Source organism: Mugil cephalus, chromosome 10 (genome assembly GCF_022458985.1).
Source record: "Mugil cephalus isolate CIBA_MC_2020 chromosome 10, CIBA_Mcephalus_1.1, whole genome shotgun sequence".
Lineage (NCBI taxonomy): Eukaryota > Metazoa > Chordata > Actinopteri > Mugiliformes > Mugilidae > Mugil > Mugil cephalus.
Genome location: NC_061779.1, coordinates 5,070,648 through 5,087,868, shown reverse-complemented (window position 1 = coordinate 5,087,868; position 17,221 = coordinate 5,070,648). Strand labels below are relative to the sequence as shown.

The following is a 17,221-nucleotide window of genomic DNA, read 5'->3' as shown; positions in this document are numbered from 1 at the left end:
ACTATCATCCAGTCAGTCTGGGACTGCACGAAGAAGCCATCTAATTTAGTGGTGACTTAATTTTTCAGGAGAACTACATACCTACGGTACTTTACAGAACAATGTAAATTCAAGATGTTAATGAAAAATTCTAACTAATAATAAAACTAACAATAGGTAACAACTATCACATACTGTAGATAACTGTTATCTTGTCATGTTTCAGGGCCAAAGAGTACGTCTCTGTTTTTGTTGTTTTTAAAAGTACGTCTTCAGCTTATCGTGTTACTAGTTTTGTACACAATGTTCTGATAGAAAATAAGGTACTTGCATTTGTACACGGGGTAAACGCTTTTCACATCCTGTTTGTGAATGTAGTTACATTACACCACAAGGCCTCTTTTCATTTAACGCATGTGTAGCACTGAAAGAAGAAGCGGTGGTGGACTCTCATATTGAAACTGCACTCTCCGCTCAAAGAAACCCAACACTCGAGGCCAGTGAGACCAATCCAGAGAATGCCAAACACTCAGCAACGCATATTCTTACAGTTTTGTGGGTTCTCAGCATGGCAGCGTGATATAAACAGTTGCAGGTTTCAACATGAAGCTATTAAGAAATCTCGTAACTCTCTCTCAGGAGCAGCTGGCCGTCATCTCTTTTAATCAGCCTAATATTACCAATGAATGTGGCCGTGGCAAACTCTCTGACAGGGCAAATTGATAGTCTGTCTGAAGTGGCTCACAGGCCACCATTAGATGCGCAGGAATGTAATTCCAGTGAATGACATGGATTACTAACTCCAGGGATTATGTCCTTGTGGCTCACCCGTCAACAGTAAATAAAACCCCGAAGCAAATGCCACTTGAAGTGCATCACTATTGAGACACAAAAAATGATACATCAGTGTGTTGTGTTAACTTTTTTTTTTAATTATTAAAACATAAAATTTTAAATACATGAAGTAAATCCACATAATACACAATTAGCACAACATCTGAGCTTCCAGTGCGGCGTCAAGACGACATGGCTCAGGATGAATTTCAACGAGCAGCAGTTTCATTCAAACTGTCTCTTTTAATAAGTGACCTGTGTGACGGTCTGTGGACTTTTTTTTTCGTCTTCAGGAACAGTGCCATCTGCTGTTACCCAGGTACGAGAGACGGGCCATCCACACGTACGTACACACACACACACACACACACACACACACTCAAACGAGTGTTCCTTGCTACAACTCCCTGCAATGCAGTAGAAAATCACCTGCGCACAGCTCATTTCAGCAGCGACGCCATTCTTCAAGCTAAGTCCACGTCACTTTACTCCCCAACATGAAGCCAATTACTCACTAAACTCGTGGCTTAATCTCATCTGATGTCTGAGCCGCGTCGACATCAATCGTGAGCGACTCATGAAGAGATAATTATAGGACGTTCCCAGCTAAAAATTACACTCGAGCCACGGTTTATGATGTTATTTCTCATAATTAACATACACTTATTAAATCCATCCGTAGAATTAAAACACATAAAGCGTCGCATTTAGTCGAGCTGCAAACTGCTGTTGACAAAAGTTACAGTCTCATTAAACATTTTCTTCTTTATCTATTTGGTTTTCCTTTTTTTCTTTTAAAATCAATTTTCACCTACTCAATGCTACACGGTCCATTACGCTGTAGAGAATGAAATACACTGACTGGGCTTTAAAGGAAAACTAGCGTATTCGCAGTACTGTCGACTGATGTCATAAAACTCACCAGAACCGCACCCTGGAGAGCAGTGGCTGCCTTGGTGAGCTGCTGGTATTTACAAAGTGTTTGTAGCTTTGAAGGGTGAAATAAAATAAACCTTGTTTTTGCACCTTGACTGTAATGCCACTAAATGTTTTTGTTTTGTTTTTTTAACTCAAATGGGAGTCATCTGCCATCTCACAAAATCTGTACTCCTGTTTTCTGAAAAGCAGGACGCGTAACTTGCTGAGGCCGTTAAAATAAACTCGTCCGTCCAAAGGGCTCGAGGATGGAACGAACGTCTTCTTTCGATGGATCGGGAACCATTCGACATCAGTGCTTTGAAGTGAGGGTTAAGGTAGAGGAAACGCGGAAGATCTGAGGCAGCATGTTGCTCAGCTGGTAGAACATCTCCTCTGAGATACTCTGACAACACAAAGAGACACACAAAGACACAAGCACTGTTCGTGAGAATCAAGGGTTGGACATTTGTGCAGCAGCACAAAGGGAAAACAGTGACCTTTGCTATAGAATTTACCTCTGTGTGTTCACTTAACCTCCTGAAACCTGAGCTTTAGTTTGGTATGCATTTTTAATTTCTCTTTATTTGAAATAAGTAGGACCTAAGAACTATAAAAGCTGAGAGTCGTCTTTATGAAAAAATCACGTCCTCGTGTGTGGACACTGGGATTATTTTATATAATATTATCACAAATATGTAATAAAATATCAAACTGTTAATTCTCATATCTGAACACTGCTGTGCAAATTCAGAATTTGCAGAGTTATAGCTTGTTACTATTTATAGAATTTGTGTTATATTAAACTAGAAAAGTTAATAAGTATAAATAAACAAGTTTCAACTGTAAAACTGAGATTTTTAACCTTGTCCGCTTTTGTTATGTGACCACTCTCATGTTTTTACACCAACTAGTATCTAATTATGAGGATAAAAGTTTAAATGAAGGAGAATAAGAAGCCGTCACAAACCTAAAACTTAATGTCCCCATTTGAGGACGCAGGGCCTCAGGAGGTTAATGGAAGGGAATTATGTAAACTTGTTTTTAAACCAAGCAGAGCTAACCAAAAAAAAAACAACGAACACAGCACTGAGCAGCCGTGTGGTGTCCTTCGGTTCAAAAAGTCTTTTATCTTCAGGAAATGTTAGTCAAGATGCTGAAAGGATGTGAGCGCCGGCAGCTGCGGCGTCGATGGAGACCATACCGCTTCACTCCAAGCTTCGCCACCCGTCAAATAAGAATGTTAAGTAATCTTAAGGCAAACACACGGCACGTATTTAGACGCAGCGCTTCTTTTGAGGCGTCGACAACAACGTCGTTTCAGTAGGTGCTATTTTGAACCGGCGTCTGAGAGCGCAGCTCACAGGAAGCCGCTGCACTTGGCGCTCTTTGATGTTTCTTCATCTTATCCTGTCGACATGGGATCATGCTATAGGCTCCGCTGCCGTCCCGACAAACCACAAAAGCTATAGGTGCAGCTTATTATGTATTATATCCAACTGAGCCCAAAATAAAGTCACAGTCACGATTCATCCGGCAGAATAACCGAAAAAATGACATTAAGCCATGTTTGACTATTTGTCCTTTTTTCTTGTAACCTGTTTACTTTAACATCAGACCTGGATCTCTAAGAAAGCAAAAGTGATTACGCCTCAGTGTCGGCAAACTACACGGTTAATCCCGATGCTTATCACACATTTACGCGGCCGAGTCTCTGAGATTTCTTTTATCACAGCGGGGTAAATATTGGACCAAAACATAAAATAAATAAAAAAACCATAGAGCTCTATAATCTATGCTTTTTGGAACACTTTTCAAACAGTCTGCTCCCTTCCGCACCGCATTCAAAGGTATGCGCTGCAAGGCCAGGTGTGCCTTTTGTGATGTTGTGTACATGTGAGGCCTTAGGTGTATAGTTCTTTTGAAATAACGTAAAGCTAAGAAGGCATTCCTTCAAAGGAAGAAAAATAACTTTTCACAACTTATACTGTGAGTTGTGGAATAATAAATAAATACACAGTGAATTCTGATCTCACCTTTGGCACCAGAAACTGGACTGTGCGTGATATGCCTCCGTCCCATGAGGCCATTTCCATCATAAAGCCTGCAAAGCAAATAAGACACAATGAAAATAAGTCATCTTTAGTTTCTTTCAGTATGATTTTTTTTTTTTTTCTCCAGCCACTAAGTGCTCGCTCTGGAGGTTTCAGGCTGTGGGTTCTTTTGTTCAGCGTCTCTGCTTGCATGTTTCAACCTTTCCCCAGAATGAGTCAATGTAAAAATAGTTGCTTTGAGTCTCATTGGGCTAAAATTGTGTTAATAACAGCAGCAGTCTAGGCGCACTACGGAGAGCAGTGCAGCGTTTTCACGTGTCGCGGTAACGTCACTCTATAAATGAACGAGCGTCGCATGATTTCATCTGATTACCTTTGACACATTTGAATACGAGCTCAGCCCTCTTCAGACACCACGGTATGGTCATCTCCTGAGAAAAAGACAGTTTTTTGGTTTGACTCCAGGAGAACACATGTGACATAAACATACAAGTGTTAGATATTTACATATGTTTATACATGCGAACGGAATTCAAGATGTGCAGAAAAACTGTTTCCGAGTATAACGTGATCCCTTTTCGTCCATCTCTCAGCACAAAGACATACTGTCCTTAACTAGAACTGAGTAGAGGCTCCCATCATTATACGAAATAGAACTTAATAAGATCAAATCTCACATCAAGTTTCACATTTCAAGAGAACTTCCGCAAGGTAAGAAACAAGATACTATCATTCATTCGTCCATGAATTTTCTGTAACCGCTTCTCCGATACTATTATTACTATCGCTATTTCATTTTTTCTTTAGTTTACAGGATGGGAAATTTGATTCGAGGTACTTTGGTTGATTAGACATTTTTTTATATATATTTTTTAATTCCTCCTCACAAATTTAAATTTCTTTAAATACACATTAACACAAATCCAACATATTTTAATAAAGGGATAGCTTAATATTGAATGCAAAATGATAATAACAATGTAAATTTATAAATAGCACTAGACTGAGTTTAATACAGAACACATAAAGGAGTCACTTCTTAATCTCTCCATCAGTTCGGGGTCATTGGCCTGAAAAATGTTGAAGACCCCTGATTTAAACCAATTTATTTGAACACTTTAGGAGTCCCTTTCATTTTATATCTCTCCTTTTATAATTGAAGCTATTCATATATTTATTTACGCAGCATTTTAAACGACTTTTAAGAGTTGACACCTTTCTGTGTTTTTTTTCAGTCTGTGTTGATTTTCCAATTTGTTAAAAAAAATAATAATAATAATAAAACCTTAAAAATGGGCGGCAAGACAAAAAACGACGAGCAGCCTGTGTCGGTGGAACTGATGCTGAATCTTGCGAGCAGTTAAAATCGGGATAATTACAGACATTCTTGTGATCTGGTTTCGCAACATTTCACAGCTCAGCGAGGAGTCATCTCTGCGACTGACCTTTACTCACACCGAGGAGTGTCACATAGGCAGAATGGCTGTCATACACAAGCACAGCCTTTCACCCACTGCGTTACACCCAGCCCCAGTCAACATGCTGGAGAACTTGTGCAAGGGGTGTCAGGGAGGCTCAAGTTAGGGCTTATGTCAAGTGTCTCAACCGGTAACGAATTTGCCCTAAAGATAAACTGCACGGGCTTGAGCAATGGAACTTTGACGCATCACTAATAGGATAGCGTGCTGCTAGTTAGTGATTATGACTAAGGCTGGTAGTTCTAAGGAACACTGAGAGTGGCTGTTTCTGTGAAGGTCCTTACTCAATCGACAGGTTGGAAAAAGCTTGACAAAGGAAAAACCTGCTACCAGTTTAGAATATACTCTTAACTTCTGCCCCCAAGAAGTTTCAACTCCCATTCACACTTTTGAGACCAGAGTCTCTCACTGAACCTCAATGGCGTCATCAGATTACCATTTATGTCATTTAGTGGCACCGGTTTCTGGTTCCTATAGAAACGAGTCTAGCAAGTGTCTGACGGGATTTTACCCATATTTAACCTCAACTTCCCATCAGTCTCTCAGAACTGAGACTCAGAACTTTTTTTAAAGTATTGCGTAAGAGTCCTTGCTGCTAGATTAAAGAGTCATCAAGAAATTTGTCTGTGCTCCTTTTACCCCTAATTCCACATCGTATTTTCATTGCGGTCTGCAGTTCAGCCTGACAAACTATTCCGGTTGTTTCAATGCTGAGACACAAGAACAGGCTTGTGCTTAAGAGGGAAACGTCCCTCCTGAATGGGAAAGCTGGCTGAAAAGAAGCTGACAGATGGAAGGTTTCAGCGTGAAACCAGAAGCCATCAATTAAAGATCCGCTGGTTCCTGAGACTTCAAGTCTTAGAAGTGGTGTAAACAAAATTTCTCTTGATTAAAGATGAGAGGGAAAAAAAAAACTGCACCCGGCGTGTTGTGGCACGAGCGCTCGCCCTGCGCTGCTAAGTCAACAGACCTGTTGTTGACCTGAAAGTGGTAAGTTGTACACGGATGTCGCAGCCAGCGCCTGACGAGCCCCAATCACAGCTGAGGTTTAGGAACATAAATGAGCTGAGGCGGAATGAAAGGGAAGAAACATTCACTGTGCCATCAGCAGAAACCGCTGAAACGTGAATGGAGAGCTGAGCTGAAAATACAAGACCAAAGTGGTAAAAAAAAAAAAAAAAAAAAAGAAGCAGCAAAAAGTTAATGAGAAAGATTTGGATTGGTGAAGTGTCAGTGTGTAATGCTTGGCTTGTAAACTTGCTCAAAGAGTCTAGCAAATGAGAAAGGAAGAATCTACTCGAACAAGTGCGATTTGAACTGAGCGACTTGTGTTGGAGTTAATAAATCAACAGCGACATAGAAAAGAAAGATGCCCGAGTATGACATGCTGTGTAGGTGGCAAATAGAGAAGGAGTCTTTCTGTGCTTCTCTGGCCACCGAGAGACGTTGACGAGTAAATGCATTTCCGACCAATCGCAGTTGTTTTGCTGTATGTTGTCAAGAACTGTGATTTCATTACGTGGGGTGAAGGTTCCCTCCCATTTCAGAATTCTGCGTGTGTCGTTGAGTAATCACATTCAGCTGTAGATCACCCAAAGTGCTCATATGGTTTTAGTGCTAAGCCAGATTTACGATTTGGTGACGCTGTGCACGCACCCTGAAAAAGCAGAGTCCTATTTATTTATTATTTTGTTTTTATGTCTTTTTTAACCCGCCCTGTCCAGTGAGTCAAGCACCCTTCATCAGCGCCATCCGTTTTAAATTAAATGATTTGTTTGACAAATACAGTTTTTTTTTCCGTTATGATATGAATTGTTAATATACCGGCATAATGGTGTATTTGATTACACAGCTTTTGGTGCGACTGCATCACTGCGAGGCGTGGCGAAGATGGAAACATCGCAGAACGTGAGAGGTGCTGTTGGTTGTTCGGAGTTTTATTATGGTGACCAGACGTCACCAATTTCTGTAGACAGTCCCCGTTTTGGATGACCTGTCCCCTGGCTAAAGCTGTCCCCAAAAATTTAATGAATTAATGAAATGTTTAATGAATGAGGGAAAAAAAATGTTGCGCGCAGGCCACAGTGATTACGGTAGCCAGTTGTGACATAGCAGTTTAAATACGAATAAATATGTCACAATGAATTAAACCCTAATTGTCCCTGTCACTTCATTTCATCTGTTTTACTTCCTAATGTGGGGTTATTCTACAATATTTACTCATAATTACAGTAAAATAACATCTTTAGTCAATCTACTGCATTAATTCCTCTCTCAACCAGTGGAAAATGTTGTGAACACATGATTATACACGAAAAAAAGTACCGTGATGCCATCAGAATTTAAAAAAATACTGTGATATACATGTTTTGGTCAAACCACTGAGTCCTAATTTTTAATAATAAATATCATATATTCAACATTTGGTTCAGTTTTTTGTATTTTCTGAAAAACCTCAAAAAAACGACAACTTTTAGTAGGTGTCATTATATTACTTTGTTTAATACCTCAAACGTCACCAGTTTTCTACTTGCCACGATAACACTGCAGCCCTAATCTTTTCCAAGTGTTTAACCAAACAACAGCACTCTCCAACTCAAATGTTTGCACTTTTTATGCACTATTTTTTTTTAATTATCTTTGACAATTATCTGTTTGGCGGAATCCGCTTCTCTCTTTCTCTCTGTTTGTTTTAACTTTAAGATACAAAGCGGTCTTGTTAATTTGTAATAGTTTAAGAAAATGAGAAAGACAAAATAAATTTACAGGGCCCTTATCTCCCCTCTTACCTCTGACATGTCATGGACCAGCAGCAGAGGCACGGTGACCGTGGTGATGTCATGGGTGCAGCAGACCTTCAGGATGTTTCTCAAGCCCATGATAGCCGGGTCCCGGGCCGTGATGTTCCCCGAGCGAACGTTGTCGTCCACGCACAGATGGAAGACGACGTGGACCTCTGACAGGTTGGAGTGTCGAGAGATGTAGAACTCACCTGGGAGAAGAGTTGCAGGAGATGTGTGGCATGACTACGCGCTGCTCTTCTGATTCGTTCACATGAAGGAATACATCTCAAAAACCGTTACCTGGCAAGATATTCGAGGGATTTCTCTCAACATTTTTGCTCTTTTCGTCGACTCCATTCCTGTGAATCTCTGTGAGGACACAGAATTTAAAAATAACATTAAAAAAAACGCCTGCACCATATGTTAAAATCATAATAATACCTCAGAAGGACACTTAATTCCAATGGCAGCTGGAATATCCATGAAAGCCTTGTAAGCTAGCAAGAATGTTTCTATGTGCAGCTCTGCTCTATAAACCACTTAACTTATGCTGCGATAAGGGTTTGGACAAAGTTTTCCATCAGCGCAGTAGAAGTGATGTTAAGTGTCCTCTATTTCCTGACTGATTAATCCCCCCCTCTCATACTGCTGACATGCCACTGAAATTCTCCAGCTCCATGAAAGGCTCTGCAGTGGAAGCCACACTGTTAAAGTCACATATATGGTCATACTCTGCTTCAGTTAAATAAAGCATAAAGATGCCATTTCTTTGTTTCCTAAACTTACGATCAAACGCTAGACACCACAGGACCCTCTCAGAAGAACCATGTCCATTCTCCGATGAGTTTTGGAGGCACAATGGAGATCTAAAAAATGTTATTCAGGTGGTCATAATGTTATGCCTGATTGGTGTGCACACAAGAAAAGCATTTAATAATGCATCTGAGCTACAACTGGCTGTCTGAGAAAGGGCACCCCAGTCAGCTTTCACCGTAAACTCGGCCTCCGAAGTCTTGTCTTTGCAAAAAAAAAAAAAAAAGTCTGACCGGGTTGGTCTTTGTGCTTGCTGCTCCGCTGGGCTCTGGCATAGAGCACCACCTCCTGCACCTCCTCCAGCTGCTCCTCCAGGCAGGGAAAGTGGAAATCAGTGCACTCCTTCGCCACAGTTGCAAAATCTGAGAGGGGAAGGGGGGGGGGGGGGGGGGTCGTCAAAGCAAAACAAACCAGAAATGAAATGAATTACAGATTACTCAGAGCTTCTCCGTCTGTAAATTCTTCCAGTGGAGGTGAGCAGCGAGTGACTCATGACTAGAACCTAAATAGAAATCTTGAACAATGAGCTGCTCTCAGAAAATATCAAAGCCCAACAGGGAGGACTGTGGAACATGTGAAGACGCAGACCGTGCGGGGGGAACTAAAACTAAATCCTCAAAACCACACTCACAGGATAACAATTTGGCGGAAAAAAAAAAAAAAAAACGATTTTATGTGAAGATAAATAAACGATGACATTATACTCAAACTTCAAGCTGACCTCTCTTGATGCCACTGTAGGAGTTGACCCTGTTGTCCACCAGCAGCACCAGACCGCAGAGCGAGGAGGAGTACAGCGAGAGGGCCGTCTGGAGCCGCCGCAGCTTCGTCCCGCTGCTGCCGTGTCGTCTGTGCTTGCAGAAATCCAGCACGTCGGCTCGGACCAGCCGCAGGTTGTGCATGGTCTTCAGCTGTGCTCCTGGTCAAGGAAAGGAAAGGACGAAGACGCCGTTAGGAGACGCTGTTTTATAAGCACTCTAGAAAAATATTACAGTAAGTCCTTTATGATAGTTGGAAGTCAGGCACCGAGGTGAATGGTGAAGCTCTCCTCCAGCTGAGGCTGCTCCTCATACATCCGGGCCCCAGAGTCTGCAGCTTCTGACAGCTGACTGGGCTGCACCTTAATCTCCTCACTGGAAAATCAACCACACGAAGAAATCAACCCACAAAATCCGTCTATCAGACACGGTAAGACGATCTATCTGTTAATAATACACACTTATTCTCTTATAAGAGTTCAGGTGAGGGGGCAGGAGGTAAGACACATCAATCAATCAATCAATCACAGGGCCAATCAGCCACAACATTATGACCACCGACAGGAGATGTGAATGACATCGACCACGTTGTGACAATTCGGCGTTCTGCTGGGAACTTTTTGGACATGACATTCATTCATGCGGGTGCTACTTAGACATGTAGCACCCACCTAGACCAGACTAGACACCCCCACCGCATAGCAGTGACACTGCTGACACAGTCACACACACAAAAACGGTTTAGGAACAACTAAAAAAAAAAAAAAAAAAACAAACACGGAGAAAATGAGATTCAAAAAAAGGACTACCAGTGAGGACGAAGCAAATAAAAACACAAAGATTATATTTCAGTCTTTCATGTGACACCGTTTTAAGGAAAAGAATCCCAGAGACAGAGCACTTTTTTGTGGCGACTGCTTCATCAATAAATAAGATCCAGTGGAAAATAATGAACCGCAGCGTTTTGCATAAACGTTATAAAGATATACGATTCAGAAAAGTGGACACTAGGATCTGATACTACTTCAGGTTTTAGCAAGCTTGACTTTGGTTTCAAAAGATTTGACTACATAAGAAATAAATAGTATATCAAATAATATCTTAATTATATCATTCTTTTACAGGAAAATGTTCAGTGTGCTGATGTAGAATGTTTTAAGTTGCACCCACACATAAAAAGATAATGATTTTATATATATATATAGCAGGGTCAGCACTTTGTCTACCATACAGGTCCTGCTGGTTCCTGTTTTTAGGAAACTTATAGGGGGGTTTAAAAATGTGCCGGTCTTGAGATTCCCGTGTAAAACAGCACACGGAGGCTGTTTCAATGTCATTTCACGAGCCAGTAACATTTTCGTACTAGTTTTTGTGTTTTAACCTTCATGTTTTCAGATCTTAATCATCAACACAAGCCAGAAAAAAAAAAAAAAATCAGTTTTGAGCAGAGACGCCACTCGGCCGGTGAAAATCCAGTTCCATGACGCTGCATTCACTGACTCAAGTGATGATTATCTTCAATCAACTATTTTTGCTTTACCCTTGTAGAAACATCTGTAATGGAGGCTAATCCAGAATCCAAGTGTTTTTAGAGTGTGTACGTGAATTAAACTTATGTGAGCATATGGGACTAATGCCTCCCAAAAGAAAAGACCAAAACAATACGCTCTTGTGGTTAAGTCTGCGTCTCCTAACCCTCACAGGAGGAGCAGAAAAAAGGAAATAAGCCCAGCTTTGTTCCACCCTCCCTTTGTGGCAGACGGAGCTTTCTCATCTACGAGTGTGAAAGAGGGAGTACGTAAGCGCTTCACACAGGAAGACAGAGATGGAGACAGAAACACCAGAAACACATTTTCTACATACAGCGTTTCCATCACCCCCTGCAAAGGCTTTTTAAAAAGCCTGTTCGGGCTCATTTGGGTGCGAGGTGAGCCAATACACATCAGACGTGCAAACACAAACAAAGATGTTCTTTTGTGCAAACACACACACGTACAAAAACAGCATAACTCAGCAACAGAGAGTCTACTTTTCCTGAGTGTAGACACACAAACACAGATGCACGCACTTGATTTGGCTGCTGTTGTTGGATTTCTGCAGGTCCTGGTGGAGTTTGATCACCCACTCCTGATACTCCTGCTTTTGAATGCATGTCACTTGCTTCAGCTCACTGGCCCACTTATTCTCCAGAACCTGTTAAAAAAAAAAAAAGAAAAAAGAACACTCTTTACTTTTATTCATTATGACGAAAAACTTCTCCGTCTGTAAAGTTTTTCCTTGAAGTTCCTTTCAGGCTAGGGCACGTCAGGACATTTTAACTGGAAAATTCAACGGCTGAATCACCTGAAATTATCAACAGAACGAGATCAAGGTAGTTTTGCTGTTAACTACAAAGCACCCGAGCTTCTTTTTTTTTTTTTTCTTTTACCTGCTGTGCATCAAAGTGTTGAGAGGCTACTGCATTTACATCCTGGTCACTCAGTGTATTCCCCAGCTCGTGCATCACCTTGTCCATCTCTGTTGCTTGCCTACCAAATGAGAAAGTGTTCATCGATTGATGTGATTAGACAAACGGGGAAATACATCATCATTTATGCAACTTATAATCAGAGAAATCAGATGCTCCAATGTCTCTGTCCAGGGCAGGAAACTGAGATTCACCAGAAAACAAGACTATCTAAAATATATGGGGGATGGCTGCATCAGCTGGATGTAGACCCATTCAATTAAGCAGGGTGTGCATGAAATGCTTATTAAACTGAAAAGCTGGACTTATCCAAGCCGGATGCACGGCTTACACCCAACTTTTTCACTGCCAATTGCTGCAGTCGGCCCCAGGACTTTAATGCAACAAGGAGATGGATGACATTCCCCAATTACTGATGGGATTAATTATCCCCAACACCAACCTCTCCTGTAGCTTCTTAATCTCCATGTCTCTCTCGCTAATGAGCTCGGAGATGCTAACGAAGTAGTTGTGCTCCAGGTTGAGGAGCGTGTCCGAGGCAGGGGAGTGGATGAGCTCGTGGTAAACATTGGCAAAGTCCTCGTCCCAACTGGGCTCCTCGGGCCGGGAATGCTCCAGCGTGGTCTGAAACAGCGACGGGGAAAACAAACGTCAACGAGCGTTTAAAGCACGAGCTTACGAGTTACGCAACCTAACCGGGCTTTAATTTCACATTGCGGAGCCGCTTCTCAGTGCTGAACAAAAAAATTGTCATTGTGGGCGACACATGCTGTGAGTAAGACCTACAAGTGGCGACTTGACTTTGGGTACAAAATGTGAAAACTAAACTAAATAGAGCAAGTATATACAAGTAACGTTTCACTTTGTGTTGTTTCATTTTTGTTTCTTCAAAGTATTTTTTTGTCCGAAAACAAGAGGAAGGCAAACTGTGGCGTCAACACGATTTCTGTGTTGTGCTCGGCTCAACAAACCAGGGCAGTTGATGTACCCCGTCCATAATTAGAAAGGCAACAGAACAGCATTCAGAATCTGAAACTCCTCTATTTATACGGGCTCAGGAATCTTTCGGCCACAAACATGATGGACACTGGAAAGCTTCCATGTGTATTTCTGTGTGACTGCAGTAAAACGTTAACTGGTAGCCGGTCCAGGGGCTTTACAACACAACCTGACGCAGCCCCCTGTCTTTCTATAAATGACTGAGTGAGTGACAGCAGAGTTCAGATTTGCGATCTCTGAAGTTTAAAACCGAGCGATCTCAATGACCTTCTTGAAACGTGAAATAGGAGAGATTCACTTTCGAAGAAATGCGCTCGTGAACTCACCATAAATTTAATTCATTACAGAGTCTTCTCCCAATCGAGGCTGTTTGTTTTGCATTGGTCCACGAGATAAAAGTAATGACTCCATTTCCAAATATGTGAAAACTGTCACCACATATTGGTATCTCTGGTAAGAAACGCATCAAAGTGTAACCAAGTAAAATGAGAGAGAGAGATATTAAACGCAGCATGCGGGCTAATGTAATGAGGTTTTTTTTTTTCTTGTGGAACTCATGAATAATCAATTTGAAGACGCACAGCACTACTTCTGTTCAAATTACTTTAACGATCCATGACCGCCCCAGAGTTAGCGGGAGCATTTACGGACACTTCCAAAAACACTCTGCTCTGCTCACATAATATATACAGTGCACTATATGATCAGGGTGTGTTAAGCAGCTACTGTGGTAAATGAACTTTTCTGAAAACCTGCCACGAATTAAACGCACATTTTAACAGAAATATCTTCCAACACAATTTTAGAGATGTGCATATATGGTCAAGTACATCACGTTCTTATTGTAACCTATGCGCTATAATCATGATAATCCACACACTGTTAACTGGAGAATAGCCTTTTAACTGCCTTAACTGCCTTTTTACTGTGTTCAAGCTGAAAAACTCATCCAAGTGGATATGGAAGCATAGATCAGGAACTGCCGTGCGAATGTAGGCGTTTTTAGGCATGTAAGCCCATTTAAGACCAAAAAATGTTGGGCCGGTGTCTATTTTTCACATCTTCCTGACATTTCAAAAAGATACTGTGCAAAAAAAAAATAGAAAAGTAAAGGTTAAAACTTGAGCACCTAAGTCATAGTAGATTCTCTACTTCCATAAATTCTTCCTGGGAAACATGACACGTCAGTGGGTATCACATCAGCACATCAGTGGGCTGGACAAAGATGATGTGCTGATGATAAACTGACAGTTGAATGACATCATCTGAAACTAGTTTTGTACATGAGTCAAGTCTTCACGAGACAAAGACATATGTGGCAATCATGTTTTATATATTAGAGATCCTAACAACCAGCAACATGAAGCATAAATGATCATCCAACTATTTCTCTGTTATACTGGAATAATCTTTCTGTTGACTAAGTTCCCTGTTCTTCTCTAGTACTGTAAAGTTGTCCCCACCACCACTTGCAGTCGCCTTCATCAGCTTAGCTGCCTGATCCATCAGTACATACTGACCCCTGGTGGTGCAAGCTGCGCAATGCAATTCGTATAGTATCTAAATTCTCTGGTGTACCTTTTTATCTTGACGCCTGTGAAGCCTAATCTGGATAATATATGTCCCTCAGTCATATGACATTTTTCTTTAATATAGTGATATCTTATTTAAAAAGTCTAAAAAATACGCAAACAAAAAACAAACGTAAACAAACTCATCCAAAACCACACCATGACATCAACTGTCAAGACCCTCCCACGATTCTAGAGAACTTGCGCTATGACAAACCAATAGTTATTAGATTTATTGCACAACATACTGAAATATGTCATCACCTCCACATATGATTTGGTCCATGCGCTAGTGAGCTGGTTCACATCTACTTCTCCTGTGGTGATTCTCTGCAGGGCCAGGTTTGCCTCTCTGTCATAATCCAGAATGCTCTCCTTCTCGATGAAAGTGGAGAGGGAGGTTTTCAGCTCTAAAGGACAAGAGACACGCACAGGAGAAGCCATCATTAAAAAAAAAAAACAAAAAAAAACAATGTCTTCATTTCAGTTCAAGCCAAATAGTGCAGCTCAGAATACTTGATTTCATACTAATAACATGCACACTGAGAATGCACCCTCTTTCTCCAGGAAGATTTGCAGAGTTAAACTTCAAATAAACTTGTATTTTGGATAATTACACCACAAGCACGCCGATCTCACCATTTTCTATGTAGCAGGGTATTTTATGAAGCAGCATCAGGCGTCCATGAAGGTCACTTATGTTCTCCTGAACGGGAAACTGCAGAGGAACTTTGAGGACACAGTTGTGTTTCCCTGCCCTGAACTCAAACACAAACTCCTTCTCGGCAGTACTGCTTGCTTTGCTTTTGTTCTTCTTCATGGCCACAGCTGCAAAAGCAAACAAAGTAAACAACACAACCCGTTAATGATAATAAAACATTAAATACGTTTTCATCCCCTCACTTTACTCTCCCTCTCACCTTTAAGGAGGTGCAATCTTGTCTCATGTGCATTATTACAATGCAGATTTGCTGCTCATTCTGCTGTAATATATTTGCTTTTTTAAATTGCTGTTTTTATTTATTCCATGCACACATTATTTTTTGCTGTACTGAATCAGCTATTTTTTTTATATTTATCATATATACTAATATGCATCTCGACTCTTATATAGATACTTCTGCCTTATTACCAAGGGGGGATTTGTAATTATTTATCGTGGACAAATGTTTTTTTTCTGATTCTGATTTTCACTATTTAACAATGTTAACCTACTAGCATTCCCATGCAGCACAAGCAGTAAAGAACAACACTGGTCTTCGATATTAAACTTCTCGTTTTAAAATACAAAGGGCGAAATGTCTAGTTTTAGCAGTAGGAGACCCGCACGTTTATTTATCGTAAAGATAGAATTAACTCAACGTTAGTTAGCAGCACGGCTAATATTTAAGCTAGGCGTAAAGCTAACAAAAACACATATTTCAAAAATATGCATCCTGTCCTGTACATGTCTACCCGGCCACAACACCTTTTCCTTCAAATAGGTGGAAATAAACTCTTAAAATAAACATTTTTACCTGGTTGTGCAGTAATGCAGTAATGTTATTTCCTGTAGCAAAGGCAGTTGTCTGTTTGGTTCAGTCAGCTGACCACGTCGGAGAGCAATGTGACAGCAACAACACTTTCGCAACATGGTGGCTCAACAGTTTATAGTTAATCTCTTTGATTATACAGCAGAACTGCGAGTTAATATATGTGTATCCTTAATAAGAATAATAGGCTATTTATTTATTTATTTATTTTTTAATTTGAGATTTTGTCTTTAACATAAAAAAATACGAAACTGTCGACCCAGAATCGTAAGTTTACAAGAGCTTGTCACTTGACAGACACTATCGCCCCCTGCTGGTCCAAAAGAGTTGTTTGCTGAATAGTTTATGAGTGATACAAACATATTTTTGGAGCTACTTGATAGGAAACATTAGGTTATAACGCTATTGGCATTGTAAAAGCGACATTGCCGTGTTGCTCGGACTGAAAAACATATGAACAGATGCTCTTAGAATTCTATCAAAAAGGATAGGGAAGACACAAGACATTTTTTTATTTATCCTTGAAACTTCCTTGTCACAGTAGCGCGGAAATTAACAAGAATACATCCAAAAACAATAATTTGACGGGAATATTTTGAAATGTATTTCTATGTCTCCATATTTCTAAATATTCCTGTCAAATTCGTTATTGATTTTTGTATATATTCTTGTCAAATTGTCTTTTTAAACATTATATTATATTTCTAATATACTGTATTATATGCGCGCAAGTGTGTGGGGCACGCAAGCGTATAAGCGCGTGCATGTGTTTCTTTAAGTTTGAGTGGACAAGGGAACGTGTAAAAATATCCCTTGTATTTAAATCGGGATAGTCCTTTAATCCACAGCCTTAAAAGCAAAAAAACATAAATTATAGTTTTATATTATCCTTTACATATAATATAAGAGGTCGATGGATTAGAAAAAAAAAATATTCATTAAATAAAGCTCACTTTACACTGTTTAGTTTGGTTACACGCTCTTCGATCACTGTGGTTGCTTGCAGACGGTCCCTCAGACGATTGAACCGTCCCGTCA

At 40.5% G+C, this 17,221-nt stretch overlaps 1 protein-coding gene across 2 annotated transcripts; it reads right to left on the bottom strand.

Annotated features, from left to right (window-relative positions):
• Positions 1-888: 888 nt before the first annotated feature.
• On the bottom strand, positions 889-17,157 carry c10h12orf4 (chromosome 10 C12orf4 homolog). 2 transcript variants are annotated; one of them, XM_047597211.1, is made up of 14 exons: positions 17,137-17,157; positions 15,291-15,479; positions 14,916-15,061; positions 12,524-12,705; positions 12,043-12,142; positions 11,683-11,807; positions 9,883-9,989; positions 9,578-9,775; positions 9,090-9,218; positions 8,344-8,412; positions 8,050-8,252; positions 4,156-4,213; positions 3,765-3,832; positions 889-2,134 (listed from the first exon to the last, which is right to left on the bottom strand). In XM_047597211.1, exons 2-14 carry the CDS (start codon positions 15,469-15,471, stop codon positions 2,042-2,044), a joined length of 1,659 nt encoding a protein of 552 aa, XP_047453167.1. In that variant the 5' UTR covers positions 15,472-15,479; positions 17,137-17,157; the 3' UTR covers positions 889-2,041. The 2 variants fall into 2 exon arrangements, with proteins under 2 accessions (XP_047453167.1, XP_047453168.1); XM_047597212.1 differs by lacking the exon at positions 17,137-17,157 and adding an exon at positions 16,169-16,256.
• Between the last annotated feature and the right edge of the window lie 64 nt (positions 17,158-17,221).

What these genes read in the sequence shown, in the direction of transcription:
- c10h12orf4 (XM_047597211.1), bottom strand. Translation starts at nt 15,471, where the DNA reads ATGAAGAAGAACAAAAGCAAAGCAAGCAGTACTGCCGAGAAGGAGTTT. An exon ending in GGACCAAATCATATGTGGAG is followed by an intron (nt 12,706 to 14,915) that starts GTGATGACATAT and finishes TCGCTGTTTCAG; the next exon opens with ACCACGCTGGAGCATTCCCG. An exon ending in AACACTTTGATGCACAGCAG is followed by an intron (nt 11,808 to 12,042) that starts GTAAAAGAAAAA and finishes TTTTTTTAACAG; the next exon opens with GTTCTGGAGAATAAGTGGGC.